The 21,709-nt window shown below is 45.6% G+C and overlaps 1 protein-coding gene across 2 annotated transcripts in view; it reads right to left on the reverse strand.

The window, feature by feature from the left end:
* Positions 1 to 662: 662 nt before the first annotated feature.
* chst11 (carbohydrate (chondroitin 4) sulfotransferase 11) overlaps positions 663 to 21,709 on the reverse strand; it is a 95,632-nt gene continuing 74,585 nt past the window's right edge. For both annotated transcript variants that reach the window (XM_088646108.1, XM_088646107.1), the window contains exon 3: positions 663 to 8,087. In XM_088646108.1, the coding sequence (XP_088502234.1) occupies positions 7,233 to 8,087 (855 nt within the window). In that variant the 3' untranslated portion in view covers positions 663 to 7,232. The remainder of the gene's footprint in view (positions 8,088 to 21,709) is intronic.

The following is a 21,709-nucleotide window of genomic DNA, read 5'->3' on the forward strand; positions in this document are numbered from 1 at the left end:
ACTTTTCTACATCAACGCTATTGCTTTAAGTGTTAAGTCCTCGTTGTAATTTCCATTGCTTTACATCAAGTCAGATTTATTGATTCACCTATAATTACTTTGTCACCCCTCTGATGGGGTGCTACATTAAAAATTCTCTGGACTCAGCTTTGCCCGTCTTGAGCGACTGTTGAATGTGTTATGTTCCTGGCCTATGTAAATATCATCACTTGGCTTGTTTCCTTAAGGATAGGCTGTAGGATACCGTCAGGGCCTGGGTACAAGGAAGTACTGCTCCCACTGGGTTTCAGTAGCAACAGGTTTTCATTCCAGTTCAGCTCTTAATCACTTAAATCAGCTCATTATTGACTTGATGGAACCAACTAACCAGCTTCTCCCAGCTCTTCAGGTTCTTGAACAGACCCAGAAAGCTGATAGATACCTACAGACCTGTAAGAGTAGCTGAAGCAGGTGTATTTCTGAGCCAAAGCTATTTCATACAGAAATTAGTCTTTGCTGAGCCTAGGGCTGTCGACAGTTTTGTCCTTCGTAAATACCCAAGTGAAATAGTCATTTCATAAATAAAATAAAATAGCCATTTAACACATAAGACAAATCCCTGCCATCCATTAGAATCTAAAAAAGACAAATACAATAAGAAGGAAATGGCACAGAGGCAGCCAAAGTTTGAATTGCAGTTTTATTTGAGAAAACACCTGAAGATGACTTTGCCTGCGTACTCCTGCGGTCTGCCTTTCAAACAGCAGACCTGCCACAGGAGACCGCAGAGCCGATTTATATAAAGGACTCCAAATTATGTAGCCTTGCCTGAAACAATTCATTAGGAAAAAAATCTCCATCTCGAATAAACCTCTTCTGAATAAATAAATAAATTAGAACAATAGTAAGAATCTGAGAGTTTCTTTACACATGGAATCATTTGCTATACAGTAGACAGTGTGGGGCTCCTGAACAACGTTCATGAATGTCGTCAGACTTCATTCTTCCCAGCAACATCCCAGGGCACAGCCACCTCATCAGACCTGTGGCCGTTCCCCCTGCTCCACGACAGAACTTTGCTCCAGCCAGGACCTTCTAATTGATGAAGAGCTGGACCGCGATGAGCTTTCTCAAAGTCCTGAGGACATGGGCTGGAGGGGCCCCAGCATGGTGAGTGACAGCTGTGCTCTGGAGGACTGCTGGAAACCCCAACACTACAGTCACATTGACCCAGCAGGAATTTACATCATTTATAGTGCAGCTTCGTTTGTGATGAAACAATGAGGTTTATTCTGACGTTCTTGATTTTAAAAAGCATAGCAGTACGGCTGGTTTAAATGTAATACTGATGCTTTCTGAGAGATGGTCAGGTTACAAGCCAAGGTTACACACTGAATTTTTGAAAGATAAAATATGGATACAGCTGTGTGAAAGAAGCTATGTGATTAAAACTTTACATACAGTGTATATGTTATTTTGTTTCTATTTGAAACACGAGATCTAGACCCTCTGGTGTATCCCCTGCAGCTCAGCCTGTCGTGCTGGGACTCCTGCCTGGGTCCTGAACACTGTTTTCAACCCAGGTCCTGCCTGGACCAGACCGCGTGTTTGAAGTTGCCCCCTAAATCAATATTAAAACTGCTAACAGGGAATGAATGCTTCAATACCTTACCTGACACAGTTTATACCTGAAGAATGACAAAAATACACTAAAGAAGAGCTCCTTGAGTCTGAAAACATACACTTCCAGTATTTGCACAATTGATATACTACTGTTATGAAGTAACTGATGGAGAAAGAACACAAACACCGCTGCCTGGCCTAGCTGCTCGGAGAGGGGTGCTGGTTAATTAACAGGGACACCTAAGCTGTTGTAAAACTTAACTACTCCCAGGTGTTTAGTATGTGTGGAAATTTAGGCTAAGGCATTCTGGAACAGCAGGATGTGCTGTTTAAGCTGAGGCAATTAGGAAAAAACATTGATCTCTCTTGTTTAATATTACCTCTAGTTTCTTTCCGATTCAAGGGCAATTTCATGCACGAGGTCTGTCTTGAACCTCCTGGCAGGAGTATTAATCTTAGTCACTTCCACACAGTAGTGCTAGATTATTCTGCAGGTGATCTTTTTTCAAAAAATACACTCAGTAAGTACATTTTAAAGGACTTCTTATACCATCTTCATTCTTCTGAGGCATGCAGATGTAACATATTTGGATCTGAGGGCAGATGTCATTTGTCTGCCCAAAGCTGAAATTCTTGCAAAAGAGCTGGGAGCACTTTGTCAGGGAACGTGGGGGAAGTTTTTCAGCGTTGCACAATGCTGAATGGCCCATTGCAGGAGTAGAGTGTGTAACTTGCAAATGTTCCCATTTTGACTTAGAATAAAAACACTTTATGTTGCTGTAGACCAACCAGTCTAAAACAATTTGAGGAGCAAGACTGGCATTGAATTACAGAGCTCGAGAGACAGGTAATGAAGATGGTATAAAATAAGTCATTTTCTAGCACTGTACAGGTTTTGACACAAGCAGATGAGACTGGAACACAAGAAGAGCATCTTTCATAAAAACTAAAACTGTAGACTGAGAAAGGGCTCTTATGACACAGACATATTTTTTTTATACAACACTGGACAAAACAAAAACAAAATGAAGCATTTGTTTGTTACAAGGAAAGCCACAGAATCTGGAATTGACGAATATATTGATAGTTAAGATGCCTGTCTTTCCCCCCTGTGTAAACATCAGTTCTTATCAATGACAGTCAAGACGAGAGTGTGGCTACTTTCACCCCCAAACCTGTAGCTGTAACAGAGTCATTCTTCTACAAAACTGTCAGTGAAGGAACAGGGCAAAGGAAAGATGAAACCGCTAAGCACAGAAGTGATTACATTAAACTGGAGCGTCTTGGGACTTTTTTACTTGTTCACACCTGGATTGGCGGTTTTAATCTGTCTAAATACTTTTTGGGGGGAGTCGGATGGATGAGATGTTCTGAAACTAACAGAAATGTACAAGTTTCCTGTACTTGAATTTTAAATTACTCTGTGCTGTGTTGTTTGGCCTTGCTTTGCTGACTTCATGAAATAGATTGTTAGAATTTTGTTTGGCACTAGATTAGACATTCGTCACTGTGTCCTGATGCAACAGGAACCACAATAAAGCACTTTGAGAGAGAGAGAGCTCATCATCAGAGTCTCTTGGTCCTTCATGAACGCCTAGTGAAGGATATCTGAAGGAATAATTAACAATCGGATGTGGTGAAACAGCAGAGTACCTGCTATACTAAAGTCCCAACAGACAACAGTTATTCTCAACAGTGATTCGTTCTGACACCCAGTTCGGAGCCCAAGACCCTTCAATCTAAGGTCACAGTATAAGACAAGATGGGAGTTGAACTACTGTAGGTACAGTCGGTCTGACAGAGGGACTTTGACTTCTCACCAGTGATTTAACTGATCTTTTATATAGAAACAAATGTTTCACTTGTCAGCTCCTCTTTGATCCTGTAGCACTGAGAATAAGAGAATTATCTGAGAATAATTCCTTTCCATTTGTGCCACTGCTGGTAACACTTTCTGCCAGTTCCCTGCTGCCAGAAACAGAGGCTTGGACACATTCATGGAAACCAGTTTCAGTTTAAAGGAGAGATGTGTAATAAAAAAGGAAAGGAAACAAAAAAAAATATTTTAAAAGTGTCTGTTTTTAATGGGGAATGTGGGCTGTACTCCACTAATCTTGTTTGTGCCTTGTGGGCTTCTATATGTGTTTTAAGAGCCTTTTCATGGTCCAGGAAACAATGACACAAACCAAAGCATAAACTGCTTTTTTCCATTTTTAATTTCAGTAAATCCTAGACATTTACTGTTTCTAGACAGAGAGAAGTGAACCAGTAACTTGAAGTCTAAGTACTGCAACAACTCCGGCAGCCAGGTACACCAATCGTGGAGGTTTCCTTTTCAAAATCAGTTCCCACTTTCCTGCAATGCTAGTCATTATACCTGGTGCTCTGATGCCATAGTTGTTCTCTGGACTGTGATGTCAGAATTATCAGCAGGACAAGTACGGGAAAAACCCAATGAGCTAGATGGGTCACATGGCCTCCTGTCATTTGCAAACTTTACGTTTTTAGGACAATTTCAGCAGACAGATTCATTAGAGGGGGCAAAATCTAAGTCTCTATATCACAGGTGTAATAATAATAATAACATCACTTTATTAACCCTTTACAATTTCTTGCATTAGAAATTGTCTTTTCGCATGGTCTGTTCTGACATTTCTTCCATTTGTGCATTAAGCCTACTATTTGTGATCGTCTGGCTCAGCCTGAACCAGCACATAGAAACAGGATGAAAAAATGGTAATACCTGAGTAAATTAGGGACACCTGGTTTATTGACAAAGCAAGGGTTTCCACACAGATGGGAGTCCTGCGTTAACTAAGCTAATGTCCCAGCATGCTTAGGCTCATGTACTAAAATGCTGCACAGGCCCATGTGCCAATTCTTAGGGGGTATCATGGCTGCAAGTGGACTCAGTGACTTTGAAGGAAGGGTGATTATTGGGAGCTGTTGATGGTTCAATAGCAAAGGTGTCCAAGGTGACAAGGTGATCTCTAAAAGAAGGACATCCTGTCACAGGAAGTGCTCACTCCAGTTTCCTGGTATCTACGCATTAATTCACAATGCAAGACAAAGCTGGCAGCAACTGCAGATCAGTTGACTGCCAATTTCACCCGGGACGTAAGCAGCCAGTTTAATCCAGGACTGTTCAAGCCGCTCATCACAGCGGGAGATGCACATGTGCGAGTCCAGTGGTGCAGGAGCACGGGCTGTGGAGTACTGAACAGTGGAGGAGGCTGATGTGGCCAGATGAGTCCTCCTTCACCATGTTCTCGCCAAAATAGACTAATGCACATGTGGCACAACCTGAAGATCCCTTCAGCCTTGAGCGCTGGGTTCCTACAGTGAGGGGTTCTGGTGGTTCTGTAATGCTGTGGGGCTCACTTGTCTAATGAGTTCACTGGGTTCACTCATTCCCTTAGATGGCAAGGTCAATTCTCAATGCTAATCACAACTTAATGGTCCATCTTCACCCCATGTTGCAGCATTTCCTTCCTGCTGGGAGGGGTGTCTTCCAGGATGACACACCCCCATCCACAGAGCACACATGGTTGCCCAGCGGTTTGATGAGCACGACACTGGTGTTGTCTATAGACGTGGTGACACGACACTTCTCATTGGTTTTCCCATTACTTTTTCCACTACCTGCGTCCTCCTCTGGCTGTGAAGTCATCTGGACTCTATTTTCTCCCAGATGAAATGTCAGAACAGTTTTATCACCTGCAAGTACTAAAGTACTTTAAGCTCATTTATTGGCCGATTGCAAGGCAAGTTTTATCGTGGCAGAATTGTATGAATTAAAGTTGATAACTTCCTTTGTGTGAGCTGCTGTAGTAGTAGTTCTAACTAGCACCTGATGCGCAAGACAAATGGAAATTTCACAGCTCTTGAGTTTCAAACAGAAACAGCTGATTGAGGTTCCTCTACAAGAAACTCCAGCCTGAATAGAACCAAAAATGTCTTAATTCCCTTTGAATATCAGGCCTGCTGCAGTATATTATATGATATCACCTAAGTACAGCAGACTGCAGAATGCATTCACAGTACTGCAAATTTGAGCAGAAGCCAGTTTGTATATTTATCTTGGGCTACAAGTAAATGAGGTGCAGATTTGTAAAACAAGAGCAGTCTTGTAATCATGGGGATTTTAACCTGCACAGACAAGAGGCCTTCGTGGCTTCCAGAGTGAAGCAGTGCGTAAGAGATAGGGGTAGATGAGCTGTCGATAGAGACACAGGGAGCTGATGCCACAGAGTAACAGACACAAAGACCTACTCATGCCCAGCTCACCCAGGGGTAAGACAGCTCTCAGAGACGTGACCCCACTCTCCTACAGACAGGTGTCAGCAATTACATCCTATTTACAGACCATCCATTATGGAAAGTGTAGAAAAGAAAACAAGAGAAACAGCGCAAACCAGATACAAACAACAATAATAATATTACTGACAGTTAGACTTTTATTTTAAAAAACTCTGCTTCCGACTGCCTGGAGACTTCTCTTTTTCACAAAGTCATTTAAATAATCTTTTGTTTTGCTGCTCGCAGCAACTTCTAAAAAAAAACCAAAACAAACAAAAATCATTAAGTTACAAAGAGAAAGACATTGCCTCGTCATGAAGGCAGGGGTTCGAATTCTAGGTGCTCAGCCCTTTTCAGATGAACCGGCCCCTCGGTCCATCCCCTGTCCAGCGGACCGGACCCTCAGGAGGGGAGAGCGCTCACACCCTCGCCCTGAGCTGCTCTCTTGTGCCCGTTTCCAATCACCTCAGGTCGAAAACAACCTGCCCTGATATGTCTTAGTTGTCCTTTCGTTTGGTTTGACCAGCGCTTGCATTCCTCTTCCAGCTTTGCGCTGGCTTCATCAATCCTATTTCCTTTTGCTTTTCTGTCGTATTTACACAATTTTACATTTGTTTTTTCTTGTAAGATGCCCTGGGAAAATGCTTGTGCTGAGCAAATAAATAACAACAATAAAATACCATAATTTTAGGAATAAGGTGCTTTTGTTTTCGGTGGTCTGCTGAATCTATAGATTTTTGGAGGCGAAACGATTCACTTTATAGCAGTGTGCTGTTACTCACCATTAACCCTGCGTCATGCTCTCTAATGGGTCGATAGTGAACTAAGCAGAAGACATTTGGAGCAGGAACATACAAAGAGGTGGACCATGAAATTATTATTAATTGACACCTAACACACTTTATCACGGGACGTCTGGGGCTACGCACACTGCAGTGGCCGCCCGAGTCTCCAGAAGGTTTGGAAGTCACGGAGAAAACCTGTAGTACAGCTGAGCTGTAGTTTTCTCTCTGGAGCAAAACACGAGTCAAATTCCTGTAAACCAGCAGTTGTCCTGTTTTTTCGGGAGGGGGCTTCAGAAAGGATCTGTCCTAGCGTCCTGAATTTCAGAGAGAAGGTGACCACCCCCACTGTGAACATCCTTGAACAAGCAGATATAAAGTAAAACTTCTCCCCCCGACCACTCATGAGTAAAACTTTTAGGGAAATGCTGTAGCCACCCTGGAACTAATGATACCAAACCAGAGCCCAGACGCTCCCGCAGGTCTCAGGACTCTGTGATTGAACCCCTGCGTCGATGACAGCTTGCGACTCTCAAGTACCGCCCGTTCTCAGTCCATCTTCAGGTAGCTCGGTGTGGAGTAGTTGAACATGAGGAAGTCGAGCTTGTAGAGTTCGTAGAGCTGCGCCTGGTGGCGGGAGCTGATGTTCTGGAAGAACTCGGCTGTCATTTCGTCGGTAGTCCGGGTGGACTTGGCGTAGGTCGGGAACCGAAGGTAGTCGCTCACCCCGGCCAGCCGGAGGATGTAGTTGGAGTCCTCTTCCAGGGTCTCGTACTTGCCCACCAGGTCGTAGTGGATGTGGCAAGGGTGGCAGAGGGAGTAGACCGTCTGCCAGTGCTCGTTCAGGGGCCCCTCCTTCTGCGTGGTGGGATCCACCAGGTAGCCCACGAACTCCTGGAACTTGACGTCACTGCCGTTGTGCAGGGCCTCCTGCGTCGCGTTCTTGCGGTGCCGCCGTATGATCTTGGTGCCGAAGCGCTTGTGGAAGGAGGTGTTGTACTTGAGGGTGAACTTGTTGCGGTAGGCAGACACCAGCCTCTCGAAGGGCTCCCGCACGAAGAGGAACTTGAGGTAGCTCTTCAGGCGGTGGTTGATCTCCGGGATGCTGTACTGGTTCAGCGTTTTGAGGTTGGACGGCACGTGGGCCTCGTTGGAAGGGATGTCCATGGGGTCGCTGTATTTGCCGCGCCCTGTCAGCACCATCATCACCCGCTTCCAGTTGGTACAGGCCACCTTGGGCACGTAGCAGTAGATCATCTCATGGTCCTCGTCCACCACCATGTGCTTGAGGTCGCTGGGCGTCAGGACGCGCCGCTTGCGGCTGGCGGCGCTGTAGGCCCGGCAGGTCTCCGCCACTTGGTCCCGCCGCATCTGGTGCAGAACCGCGGTGCCGGAGAACTCCAGCTGTGGGAGACAGAGAGGGAAGAGGCGGCTGAGCCTGACGGGAGGCACCACGCTTGACGCAGGCAAGGATGTGGAGGTCAGCTGGAGCGTGCCCCATGTCCAGGGCTCACAGGCCATCGCTCCCAGTCAGCCAGGACACTGGTCTACAGCCTCTCTTCATCTGACCTGCGCCGTTTCAAACATGCCTTAAACTAACCTTTCTAGGTTTGGCGAAAGCGAAAGTGTTGTCAGTCTTAGGAACTTCTCTGAGCAAAATGCAAGCATTGTGATTCTGCACAAGGAACCTTTATTTCTTTGCGCAGCACGAAGAAAAGAGTTTTACCAGTCAGCTGTTCTGGGCTCATAAAGGCCGCTTTTCTGATAACGTCAAGGAGCTGTTATCAGCTGCCTGCAGGGAGCACCGCACAGCCAGGCCTGGATCTGCTGTGTGGTCTTTCTGTGTGCGGAGCTCCGCTCTTTCATTTCCTGCTTCATTTCCTCAGATTTCCATTTGATGATAAAGACTTCAGCGAACAAGTCTAAATTTCCTGGAAGTAACAGTGCTTTCAGAAACACTGACACAACAAGTGCATTTGATTTGCAGGCTAAAGCTCATCTTATCACACAGACCCCAAACAAAACAAAATAATCAAATAATTATTTTTTAGACACTCCACACAAAATGTACCAGTACACTCACCACGCACCAGCTCTCAGTGGGGAGGAGAACAGAATGATGAAGCCAGTTCAGAGATGGGGATTATAAGGAGGCCAGGGGAAATTTGGCATGGACACTGGGGTTAACACCCCTGTTACATGAAGATGACAGAATAGGTGAGATTCATTTCCATCAATTACACAGTAGCTTGCAAAAAATATGTGTCAAGGTATTTGAAATTGCTGAACCTAAGTGTGACAGGCTCATTCCACAAGAGAGAAACTTCAGTCCAACTCCATCAACCCCACAGAAAGCACTTGATCTGCACCTCAGTTCCAGCTCCGCCCCAGCTCCGCCCAAGCTCCGCCCCATTGCCCAGTGGGCATGTTTTGCTTTACTCAGTGATTATTTTCCTTCTGTGCACAGAAGGAATATCACTTTCCCTTGCGGCCTGCCCTGAGCGAGTGGGGCTCAGCTCTGAGTCTGTCCCCTGTTTCCCTGGCGTAACAATGCCCCTTTCAGAAACGAGATTAAATATCACGACTCCTGTAAAACAGGCTCAGCAAATCAACAGAGGCTGCAGAGGAGGTACTACAACACAGAGCTTAGGCTTAACGTGCTTTAATAGATTTAAAAGATTAACATTAAAACTGTATGTTCTTTGCTTTCACTGCAGAAACCATCATTCACTCAACACTGGAAAAACATTATTCTTTTACATGCTTTGGGCTGAAAGGACTAAAGATCATCACCTGACGTGACCTTTTAAAGCGAAATAAAAAAGCGCAGACAAGCGCAGGCCAGTACCCCCTCTTCCTGCTGGTGTTTTACTAAACCCCTGGTGGGATCGCACAGCAGAAGCAATGACAGGGGCATCAGAGTGAGAAGCCTGGCCTGTACTGATTCAGGCAGGACAGTTTCTGTCAGAGACAGCAGCTCTGCAACGGCAGGACAAGGCTCTGGGTTCAGAACTGAGTGTCGAGAGCAGAGGAACTAGAATATAAGAAGAGTTACGAGAGGGAGGGGGCATTTAGCCCATCTAGCCATTTGGTATTTTGTAGTGAACTGACCAAAGGATCTCAGCCAGCTGTCTGCTGAAAGACGCCAGGGCATCGGATTCATTATCTGAGACGCCTTGTCTCAGAAGAGAGCTCTGAATGATCTGGATATTTTCCTTCACAAACACAGCAGAAAGCTAGGTATCCCCACTTTGGGGTCTTTACATTTTCCAAGCCTCTGTACGGTATATACATTTTTTCTATTTCTTTTTTTTTTAATAGCGTCCTGCATTCCATTACCAAGGTGAGTGCTGATCTCGCAGAACGTGATACAGTTCTGTGGTCTCTGAATGCACAAGGTGCAAGGACAGAATGCACAAGGACAGGTGCGAGGACAAGACACAGCTGAGGCGCTGTGTGGTAAATCCTGGCCCAGAGTGAAGAGCGCCACCTACTGTTCCAGCAACACCACTCGCAGCAGCATGAGGAGAGCATGGCCACAGGCTCTTTGACTTCATCACTTCGAACTGGCCAGCTGAGATCAGGAGCAGATACCTTCCTCCCCTGCGGCCGCCAGCAGCAGCAACAGCAACAGCATTAACAGGTCCTGAGATGCAAACAATGACACAAAGCTCCTGCAGTCTAACAATCTGCATCTATAGTTCAAATTCAACATTGTACCAAGAAGCCAAAAGTTATTTTTCATTGCTGCGACTGATGCTTTTCATACGTTCAAACTATAACACCAATGGCTTTTTTCCTCGTTAGAAAATGGTAATTTTTTTTCCAGTGCCTTTGTGGGCTTTAAAGCAAAAGGGGAATTAAGTATGCATTTAACCTAAAGGCTTTAAGTTTTCAAAATGTCAGCCAGCCCTCCGAGGAACTGGGCGATTCAATTTAGACTGTCAGTCAGCAGTAAGAACCAACATCTACCTGCTCAAATCTCATTTGATGAAAAGTGTTTTCAAATGTCAAGAACTGCAGCAGCTGAAAACAAATATGCTACACTGCTAACCCAGAGAAAAAATTCTTGTTTAATAGGGTTAATTCCATTAAAATATCCCAAGCAAAGAAAACAACAGAAAATGTGTAGAAAAATACAGATAAAGGAACCAAGAGAGGTTTGATGAAACGTAATATTTAGTTTTTACTGCTCCACCTCACATCTCTCCAAAACACAGAACTGAATTCAGGGGAACCTTTACTAGAATAGCAGGTTAACACTCCTGCTATTATGAACAGTTCCAAAGAATCCTTAATGACTAAATAGGCAGGACCTGAAGATATTTAGAATTACATTCTTCTCTGTCTTGGGCATAATCAGCACGTTTTTCAATAGTCTGAAACTGTTCCATAATTTGACTTGTATGTCTTTTGAAAAACTGGTGGCAATGAGCCCTCTTTGGAAAGGCCTCATGGGCGCGGTGAACAACTGGACAGCTGATTCTCCGCTGCTGCTTGATTTCGCTCTCAGCAGCACCAGTGGAGGGGTCTGTGCAAACAGCCTGCGCCTGCTTGTCTCCAGCAGGAGTCCTGCCCCTCGGCTCAGCCCCTCCTGCTGTACTTCACTGAAGGGCACCGGCTCTTGGCTGGGAGACACAAGCTCCTTCTGCCCCTGATTTCGGGAAGACGGATTCGAGGCCCGAGCCCAAACTGCCGGCACTAGTCTTACAGAATGTTTGCCCACATCTTTCCAAAGTGCTTGTCTTTCCCTGGGTTTTCCTGACCCTTCTCTCCAGGCGGACACAAGGACAGCATGGACCAACTGCACCTGTGGTCTAAAATTTCACTCTTGCTAATTGCATTAACAATTCAGATTGATTGTCTCTGAGATGTAAGTTGAATGTTGGGGCTGTGTGATTAAACACTATCATCCCTTTAAGACACTATACACTGTGGTCTGGTTTTTGTCAATAAATACATTCATGCACCTTATAGAAAAAGCTTTCTGTAGTTTAGATATTGTTTGAAAGTGGTTGCCAACATTTTCTTTCCAGTTTACTATGGTCAAGTCATCCATCTAGATGACCCTTGAATTTGCTCTTACATACTCTGCTCTGACACTGAAATGGGTTAAAGTCTGAAACACCATGCAGTGCTCTTGAGATATGCCTCAAAGCTCCTGACCACCTTCTGAAATCCAGCATGCAAAACACACAACACTTCTGATCAGGGGGCTTACCACAGTGTAACTCAACAGAAATCCACTTTTGGGCTTTTACTGATGCTCGAGTATACAGTATCTGACTTTTGGTGCATGAAGCAACAGATTTAAAGCAATTTCAACAGCAAACCATTAATCATCACAGTATTCTTAAGGGTTTCAATTTGTGTAACCCTCAGCCCTGCAGCAGGTTCCAAGTGGTTCTGATCCAGAACACTTGCTGACGAGGCAGTGCGAAGAGTTCCCTGCAGGTCTCATCGGACTCCAGCAGCAGCACGAAACACTGCGCAGCCCACAGCTCCACCTCACCTGACTTCACTTCAAAGCAATAAAAAAACGAATATAAAGTCTTTTTTAAATGCTCAGACCAAATCCCACGACATGATTTCCGCGCTGATTGTACTTTTCCATCTGTTCCTAGTTACTGTTCTCACCACAGACACCAGACTGTGTATTGCATAATGAGTAACAGGACTTAAAGTTTCTAGGTTTTAAAACCCATTACTTAAAAGTCATCTTATTCTTTCCCCCAGTCTAAACCTCCCACACTTGTCCCTTAATTTAACCAGCCAAGAGGAACTCTCATAAAGGCGTGACACAACAACAGCCTCTTTCAGAGCCCTGCCTGACTCAGCCTGTCACGAGCCACGAGCCCTCAGACCAGAGAGCTAGACAGCGGCCGAGGAGGAAAGCAAAACTACGGGCCTGGTTAACTCCAAAAACATGAAGATCCACACGGAAAGCAAAGGAAACACATAGAAAAATTAATGAAAGCCAAAAGCTGCTGGTTCCCAGTTTGCAAGGCCGAAGGCTGAGGCCCTAGTGGCATCAACACACTCCAAACCTCTGTGCCCACATTCTGGCAGTATTTATATAGATACTGTACTGTACATCAAAAACTGCTGCACTGTTGCAGCACTTCATTCTCAAGGATCCTGAAGTGCTTATACATTGGAGGAGAGTCACTGCAGTGCAGCCCTGCCCACAAGCACCAGCAGCCCCAACGCACTACCAATCGCTCTGCATTGTCTCTCTAATCACTCAGCAATTACACATTAACGACACGCAGTTACATGCTATTTTACAGACTCTTACGGCAATTAGTGTGCAGGTGTGTACCAGTATATATAGCGAAACCACTGTAATGGTTATGCAATTATCCAATTTCAATAGAGCCACTGCTTTTTTGTAATTATGCAATTGCAATTAGCCAATTTGACAACCAGAATTCCAATTTTGTAACTCTAGTTATACAGAACATACATTGTGATGGTGTTTTGGGTTAATGCTTTTCCTCCCCTCCTCTTTAAAACCTTTTAAATAATAAATAGGTTGAGATACAGGCATCTTAGACGTTCATTAATATTTTTAACAGATTTACTCACGTGTTGTAAAGGCAACACCATACATTGGTAAAAAAAACTAAAAGAAGTCATGCATCAAGTACAGTGTAATTATGCATAACAGCATCATAACTGTGAGTAACTATATGTGTAATTAAGTATTTTACATCGTTTGAGATGCCTAATGTAGTGGAAACTGTGTGGAAGTGCAGTTAAAAACCGAAACAGGAGGCGTTTGTTTACACAAAGGGCTGTGGGAGTGGGGATCAATTAGTTACTAACGACCAAACAGGATGGGTGTTCTGAATGGTCTCCTCTCATCTGGGACTATTCCTATGTTCTTGTGTTCTATTTATCTAGATTACCTCTCACAGACGAGCACCAGTGGCTCAACAAAGCCTGGCTTGTTTAAAAAACTGAGCTGCATATTGTCAGGTTTAGTTAAGACCAGGCTGGACAGCTTGTTTAAAGACATCACAAGAGCAGCTATTTGTCTTGTTCCTGGTGAAGACTTTCTCAGGACGTTTGCTTGTGGGAGGCACTTAGCCATACCAAGACCTCTGAAAGGGTGAAGGAAGCACCACAGCTCTTGCCTGCGGCCATTCCTCAGTGCTACATGGGCTGCCTGCCCATGTCAAGCTTTTGCCTCTGTGCCAGGGTGTTTGGTGCCACAGAGGAGGATAAACAGTGAGACACACAGCCTGCTGTAGCACCATTCTGGCTGGAGTTTGAAATGAAAACGAAGAAGCCAGCATCTCCTTCACTGTGACCCCTCCTTGGGTCCGGACGCTCGCTGGCTGTGATGTGATTCCCCTTCTCCTCTGCCGTGCCCACAGAGCCACTAACCTGCCACACCACATCACCCAGACTGGGTCAAGAGCTGAACAGAAAGTGTTATGCTGCAGAACCAGCAGACAACTTGCAGACCCCTGCAGACATGAACGGAGGCTGAGGTGCCCCCTCCCTAGCCTCCTGCTGCAACAGCCCAGCCTGAAACCATCCCCACACCTCTAACTCTCCAGCACAGAGCCCCTGACACTCCTCATCTCTTCCCTCTCCAGCACAGAGCCCCCGAGACCCCACTCCTCTTCCCTCTCCAGCACAGAGCCCCCCGACACCCCACACCCCTCCCTCTCCAGCACAGAGCCCCCGACACCCCACTCCTCTTCCCTCTCCAGCACAGAGCCCCCCGACACCCCACACCCCTCCCTCTCAGCACAGAGCCCCCCGACACCCCACACCCCTCCCTCTCAGCACAGAGCCCCCCGACACCCCACACCCTCCCTCTCAGCACAGAGCCCCCCCGACACCCCACGCCCTCCCCTCTCAGCACATTTCCTGCTCACAGCTCCAGACCACATGGCCCAGAGGCAGGGAATCTGGAGCTGCACGGTCTTCTGAGGGCTTTCTCTGTGCTTCATTGCATCTGCTTACATAGTCAGACAGCTCTGTGGCAGAGTCTTCCTGAACTCACCAGTGTCCCAGAACAGCTAACTGATCCAAGGATCTCCTCCAGCCCATTCCTGAAGCCCAGGGTACATCTGGCCAGGTTACAGAAAGTGAATCTGGCAGAGTGGATATTTTGCCATTTAGAACAGTATAATGTGAGGATTCTCTATGTCCACTGATCATAAGAACACAGGAAGGGTTACAAGGAGAGGAGTGCGGACTCTTTATCCATGTGGTAAACATTGTCGTTCAGAGTATTTTTGTTAGCCCCCTTTTCTAGAAGAACTTTTCAAAATATATTGATAGGTTCAAGATGGCATGAAGGGGCTTTTATGAAAAAAGTGCCCTATGGCAGTTTCTGTCTGTGCGCGGCGTATAGCTGTAGGAGCATTCACTGGTTACCCTTTAATTGAAAGAGACATTTTTAGATTTATAAGTAAAAAGAAGAGGCTATTTGAAAAAGATAGCAGGCTTAGATGAAACACACAGAGCCCTACCTCAAGAAAGTGAGCAACCAGGACACCCAGATAATACGGATGAGAGAGCAGTCCTACACAGATGCTCTAGCAGGAGTCCTGACAGTGGCTGCCTTGGGAGTTTTTCTCTATTCGAGGGAATCTTTGTAATGTGGCAGGATTCATAAGATGCCCTTCTTCCTCTGTTTGCCCTCCCTCTCGGCCACTCTCGCAGGCAGACAATCACAAAAACAAACCCACACAGGAGATAAATATATTACTTGGAAGGGTGGAGTGGCTGAGAGTGGGAGGACTGGTGAACATTGTGTTTCCTCAGAGCTACACAACAACGCCTCAAAACCCATTCCTTCCTGACAGTGAAGGAGCCAGTGGTTTCTTCAACAATCTGGGCTTCAAGTACCGCAGGACAGAAAGAGGGGGTACACTGCTGTCTGTGCAGAGCTGAGCAGGGACACGGCGAGCTTTAATCAAAGCTTTTCATCCACATCTATATACAGTACAGGCACAAAGATTCACATTTTCTAACAGCAAAGAAGGATTTAGCAATAAAGATGAAAGTAAAGCTTTGTTGTTCAGTGGTATTCAGATGGCTATAGTTTTTTTTAAAAAGAACTGACAAGCCTTGTAGCCAGCAAGTACATTTAGATTTATTTTGTCTCTGAACAAACCAGCTGGAGTACTGAACACACCATTTCAGGTCTGAAATTATATCAAGTCTAATGGAACTAGTGTAACGTGCAAATAATTCAACAGGAATCCTATTTCTGACATTTAAAGCACTTCTCTCAGTCTGCTTGTGCAGGGCTGCAGTTCTCACAGTCTGTTTGCACAGGGCCTGTCTGAGAGCCAGCAGCTGCAGTTCTCATAGTCTGCTTGTGCAGGGCTGCAGTTCTCATAGTCTGCTTGTGCAGGGCTGCAGTTCTCATAGTCTGCTTGCGCAGGGCCTGTCTGAGAGCCAGCAGCTGAAGGTGCCCTGTTCTGCCACAGTGCCCAACTGTCTTAACTTAATTAAGTGAAAAAGCAATAACTTCACATTAATATAAATTGTACCAGGTAATCCTTGGGAAATGTGCCAAGAGGAACGACCCTCGTATCGACAGCACGGACTGAATGCACTGCAGCCGCCTACCAGCCTGATCTCTGTGCTCAGCCAGGCTGCTGAGGAAAGGGGTGTTGCTGGTCAATATGTCACTCGGTGTCCATATTTCTGAACATGTTCTGCTCTACACATGGACAAACGTCTGGGTGAAGAAGGGTCTGTGTTTGGCTCCTTGTTCAGACATGGCGGCATCAGATACAGCCTGATGTTCCATTGGTGAGGCAGTCTCTGCTGCTCAAAGGGGAACTCACCTAAGTCCTGCGGTGATATTCGCTTCAGGTTTGCAGTGTGCAATGTGGGAAGACCACAGTTTCACAACACTGCAAACGTTCCAGGAAAAAAAGGTTTAACATTTTTTTACAACGGGGGGGGCTTCCCTGGGGTTTCACACCGATTTCCCTGATACTCTGTAGAATAGACCCTCTATTCATAGTTGGTGTGCAGTAATCATACAAAGACCCTGATTTTCTCTATGGGCACATGGTGGGCAAAGTGCCCATTTAATTCATCTGCTGTGTAACTGGCACCATGCCCACAGGGAGAACAAGGCCTGAAATGTTCTTGTGTCGACGCAGGGTTCGTGCTGGTAACACTTCCCTCCGGTGTGCCTGCTGACCCTCGATGTCCTGCTCCTCATTTTCGACCGTTTCCTCCTCCCCCTGCTCGTGGCCCCTCTCCCCGGGCTGGAAGCCCCAGGGATCCCAGCTGTCTTAAAATTGCGAAGGGCCTCCCAGGCCCTCACCGATGGCCCCTTCTGAAGACGGGCTTCGCCTCCCGCCTGCTCCCACGCCATTTGAGGAGACAACGAACAGTTCCACGTGAGAAGAGGCCACACACCCCATTCAAGCCCCTCGGTAACTAACTGATCTGCTGGTCCTCCTCGGGGACTGGGGCAGGGCAGGGGAGCTCATCGCAGTTCCCCGCAGCCCTCTGAGTGAAGCAGTGCCTCCTGCTCTCCATTTCCCACCACTGGTGCTTCGCTGTTGATCTGGAAGAAGTGCGCTTGGCTGGCCACGATATTTAAGTTGCAGCCCCATCACGGTGTCAGAAACCCCTGGGAGATTTTCCATAGTCCAGCAACACAGGGCTCTTGTTTCATCAAGATCTTCCAATGGTGTCCAGCTAAACTGAAGCAGGCCCCCTGTTCTGTGTCCATGGAGATACTGGTACCTAGGCAACCTTATTTTCTAAACTATGATCAGTACTGATTTATCTGAAGGAACAAGTAAGGGTTTATTCCATGCTGAAAAGTGAAGAAAAGAAACATTTTGGATATGGAGCCTTCTTTGGATGTGGTTTCACATCGGAAACGTTGTGCTTCTTTTCTTTTCAGCAAAGAATAAACCTTTACCTGCTCCTTTGCAGCCTAAGCATGCTGACAAGGCTACCTTCTTGAACTAATTTGCGTTACACTTTTAATAAAAGCAAATTACATTTACATAGCTGGGTATTTTAATTCAGGTGAAGCACCTTGTTCAGGGGTACAACAGCACTGTCTCACTTAGTATCTGAACCCACAAAACTTCAAAACTTCCAGCTACAAGTGCAGAAGCCTGACCATTTCCCCACACTGCTGCCTTCAGTCAACAGTATCTGCACATAAGGACTGCATTACCGTTAGAGAGACAGCACTGTCACTGCAGTTATATCTTCCGACCACCCCCTCTGTAACTTTCTGGCTTTGACCATTTATAGCGGTCTAAAAACTGAAGAACAGATCACAAGCTCTACTGTAAGATAAGAGAAAGTTTAATCCACTTTGCAGTTTAAAGTAATACAGCAACTAACTGTCAGGGTTTCTGAAAGGGGTGAGTTGTTGGACCCCTGTGCGAAGCCATGAGGAAGGGAGTGCGAGCAAAAGCTAATCCAATATTCCAAATCCAAGTCGCTAGGAAAGAGCGAAGCCGAGAGCAGAACCAGGTCGGGTCGAGAATAGTAGCATGTTGTGGAAGACTTTTCAACAGTGAGCCTATGTAGGCAAGCCGGTGAGGAGTGTTTAAATACTGGAGAGGGAGAGACGTGATTGGATACTTAGCTCCTGGATGAGCGTGTGTGGAATCTAGTACGCGTGGGAATGCCGGGGCGCTTACGGGAGAAGGTATGACTCGTGACACTAACAAACACTTATTACATTTTCATCACTTTTAAGGATAGCAACTCAGGTACTTGTCAAGTGTTCAGATTTTTTAAAGCCACAAAAACGTGGTACTGATTTCTGCTCTGCCGATTAGACAGGAGGCCCCTATTACTGACAGAATGCAGTGACTGTACCCCCAGTTTCCTGGGGGTCTCTGCCAGTCCCTGAGTGCTTCTGTTGTACACACCTCTGCTTAGCTACAGGCCTTGAATGTACAAGGTCCCCCTGCAGGTTCACCCCTAACGCAATAGATTCAAAGCCCTCACTAAAAAAGCACAGAGCACAGGAAATACCATGTACAACATGAAAAGGTCACAACAAAACTGCTTTAAAAAATAACCGGAAATTTAGCAAATAGCTTTTTTATATGCAAACAAACACTCCTGCAATCCCAAATTGCAAGCTTCATTTCAGAGAGGTTGGATTTTTAAACCCAATGGCAAGTATGCTATTACAGGATGGGACACTGATGTGAAAGCACAGTAAAGTCATGGTAAAGGCCTGGCCAAGCACACACAGGGACGGTAAGGCACTGAGCACAGGCGGCCCAGGAGAAATCAGGACAAATGAACAGTTAAAATATCACAAGAGGGATATTTCGGGTCTAGAGGCTGGACGAAGCAGAGCGACCAGGCTAACATCTGCTCTGACCAGCTTAGATCTTTTCCTCCTGGAAAAGAGAAGGTTATGAAAACCATTGACCAAGGGACATTTTCTAGATCAGCAATGATACAAGGACACAGGGACACAAGAAGACATAAAGACACTTCTTTACACAGAGAGCTGACCAGTATCTGCAGTGGCGGCCGGTTTTGGGGGGTTGACATTTTGAGAGGCTTTGAGATTGACCTGGCTGGGCACCTGTCCCCTCCTTTCTGCATTTTTTGATGATTCCTTGTGTTTTAACCGAGAACTCAATTAGAATGAAAACCAGACACCAGTACTCCCCCCCACCACCCCCCCAGGACCAGGGCAGAAACCTGCTCGAACAAAACGAGCTCTGTCAGCGAATCTCAGCAGCTTCACATCAGCTCGCAAACCCTTCAGACAAACACTCCCACTACAGCACAACCGAGTTTTTGCTGGGGCTGTTGCAACGAACATGGGCACCTGGAGCAGAACTGATCCAGCCGAAGTTCGTGTCAGAGTCCCGGGCTGTGAAGATGAGCCAGAATAGGCTGTGTTGTCCATGCAGAGCTCTCTCGGTGGCAAAGAGCACACTCAGGAAACACACACAGAACGCTTGTAAAGTGAGACACTCTATACCTGCTCTACACTGGCACCGCCACTGACGAAACACCTGGAGCTGAAAACATATCGACAATTTAACTCCAAGTACAGAAAGATCTGCAACGCACATTTCTAGAACTCCTTATTGGATCTTTAAATAGGTTTTCAGACACATCTTCACTCCTGCCCTGACCACAGGCATTAAACCCCACCAATCACTGCCTGTCAGGCCAGGACAAGCTGAGCTGAGCCACAGGACCATGGCAGCAGACTCTGATCTCAGAGGCATTCCTGAGGCCCATTCAGTAACTCTGGGGGAAACCTTACATAGTAACCTATATCCATCCATCTTTTAACCACTTTAGCCAACACAGCATCACGGGAGAGCTGGAGCCTATCCCGACAGGAAACCGGCACAAGGTAGGGTACACTTGGAATGAGATACCAGCCCACTGCAGGGCGCACACAGACACAGACACTCACACCAAGGCCTGTTTTCCAAGAAGTCAACTAACCTACCAGCATGTCTCTGGACTGTGGGAGGAAACTGGTGCACCCAGAGGAAACCTGTGCGAACGGGGAATGAGCATACAAGCTCCACACAGACAGCACCCCAGGTCCGGAAATGAACCCAGGGGCCCACCACTGCTGACTACAGCACCACTGTGCTGCCACTTAGCAAACTAAATAGTTTCTAAAAATAGTAAAAAAACTTCAAGTAAAAATACAAAATGGGAAATGCTAAGCCAGAACAGGCTATTTTTGAAAAAGACTTGGGACGCATCATTTACATCTTCTAGACAATGTGGTGAGGCAAGGAAAATGCTAGGATTTATAATTAAAAGTGCAGAATCGAACTCAAGGGAAGTCATGTTAAAACCGTGTAACACACTAAGGCCTCATTTAGAATAGTGTGTACAATTTTGGTCACCAGTTTATAGAAGAGATGTTGCTGCTCTGGAATCAGTCCAAAGAAGAGCCATCAGACACATCCCACTAATTAAAGGAATGTCCTACACTGACAGTCTGAAGCAATTGAGAACCTTTTTACTCGTAAACAGAGAAGACTGCAAGACGAGCCGGTACAAGTATTCAAAATCTTCAAATGTGTTGATAAAGTCAATCCAGTGGAATTCGTCTGAAAGAACAGTGAAACACAAACCAGAGGACACAAGGGAAAACTTTGTGGAAGTGCTTTCAAAACAGGAGGCACTTCTTTACACAGAGGGTGGTGGAGGTGTGGAACAAGTAGCCAAGTTGTGTTTTTTTAAGTTAATACCCTGGATGTCTTTCAAGGAACGGCTGGATGAGATCCTGGGATCAATTAACTAGTACACTAGCCAACAGGCTGGAAGAGCCTAATGGCTCCACTCACTTGTAGCTGCTCTTATGTGCTTAACAGGAGTAGGTGGATTAATTGATTGGTGAGAGGGGAGCACATCGTTAACAAAGGGTGTTCAGGTTATACAGAGTCAATAGTGGGGGGTTCCATCAGCCTCCAAGTAATACTGGCTTAAAAGGCAAATCGCTAGTTACTCTAAAAAAGTTATTTTAGTTCCATCTGTACTATACACTTTTCCTTTGTGGTTAGTATTATTTGTTCATCTGGGCTCACAATTTACAAATGTCCATTAAAAAAACATGCAACAGTCAAACTTATCAGCAATGATCTGCAATTATAACAAAGTACGTAATAAAGTAAAATGTTAAATTGAATAGACTGTTAAATTTACAAGTCAAGCACTTAATTCAAAACAAAAGATATCAATTAAATAACAGAAACCAAGCATTAACACCCAGTTTACTGTGCAGAACCGGCTGTTTCACATTATTTGAGTCTGCTGCTGCAAGTACTACAATTCCAATTAAAACAGGAAAAAAATAAGACACTTCCTCCCATTTAACTCAAAGAGAATTTGCAGTGTGTTTACTGTTGAATAACTCACGGACAGCAGGTACCAGATATCAAATCGCAGTGACTTGTACAGTTTACGTGTATGTGTGTTTGTGTCCATAAAATACACACACACAGACCTATAGCGGTATTCTTGACATTCTAAGTGATCACTGCATATCACTCAATATGCTT

This window comes from Lepisosteus platostomus, chromosome 9 (assembly GCF_059453375.1).
Source record: "Lepisosteus platostomus isolate fLepPlt1 chromosome 9, fLepPlt1.hap1, whole genome shotgun sequence".
Lineage (NCBI taxonomy): Eukaryota > Metazoa > Chordata > Actinopteri > Semionotiformes > Lepisosteidae > Lepisosteus > Lepisosteus platostomus.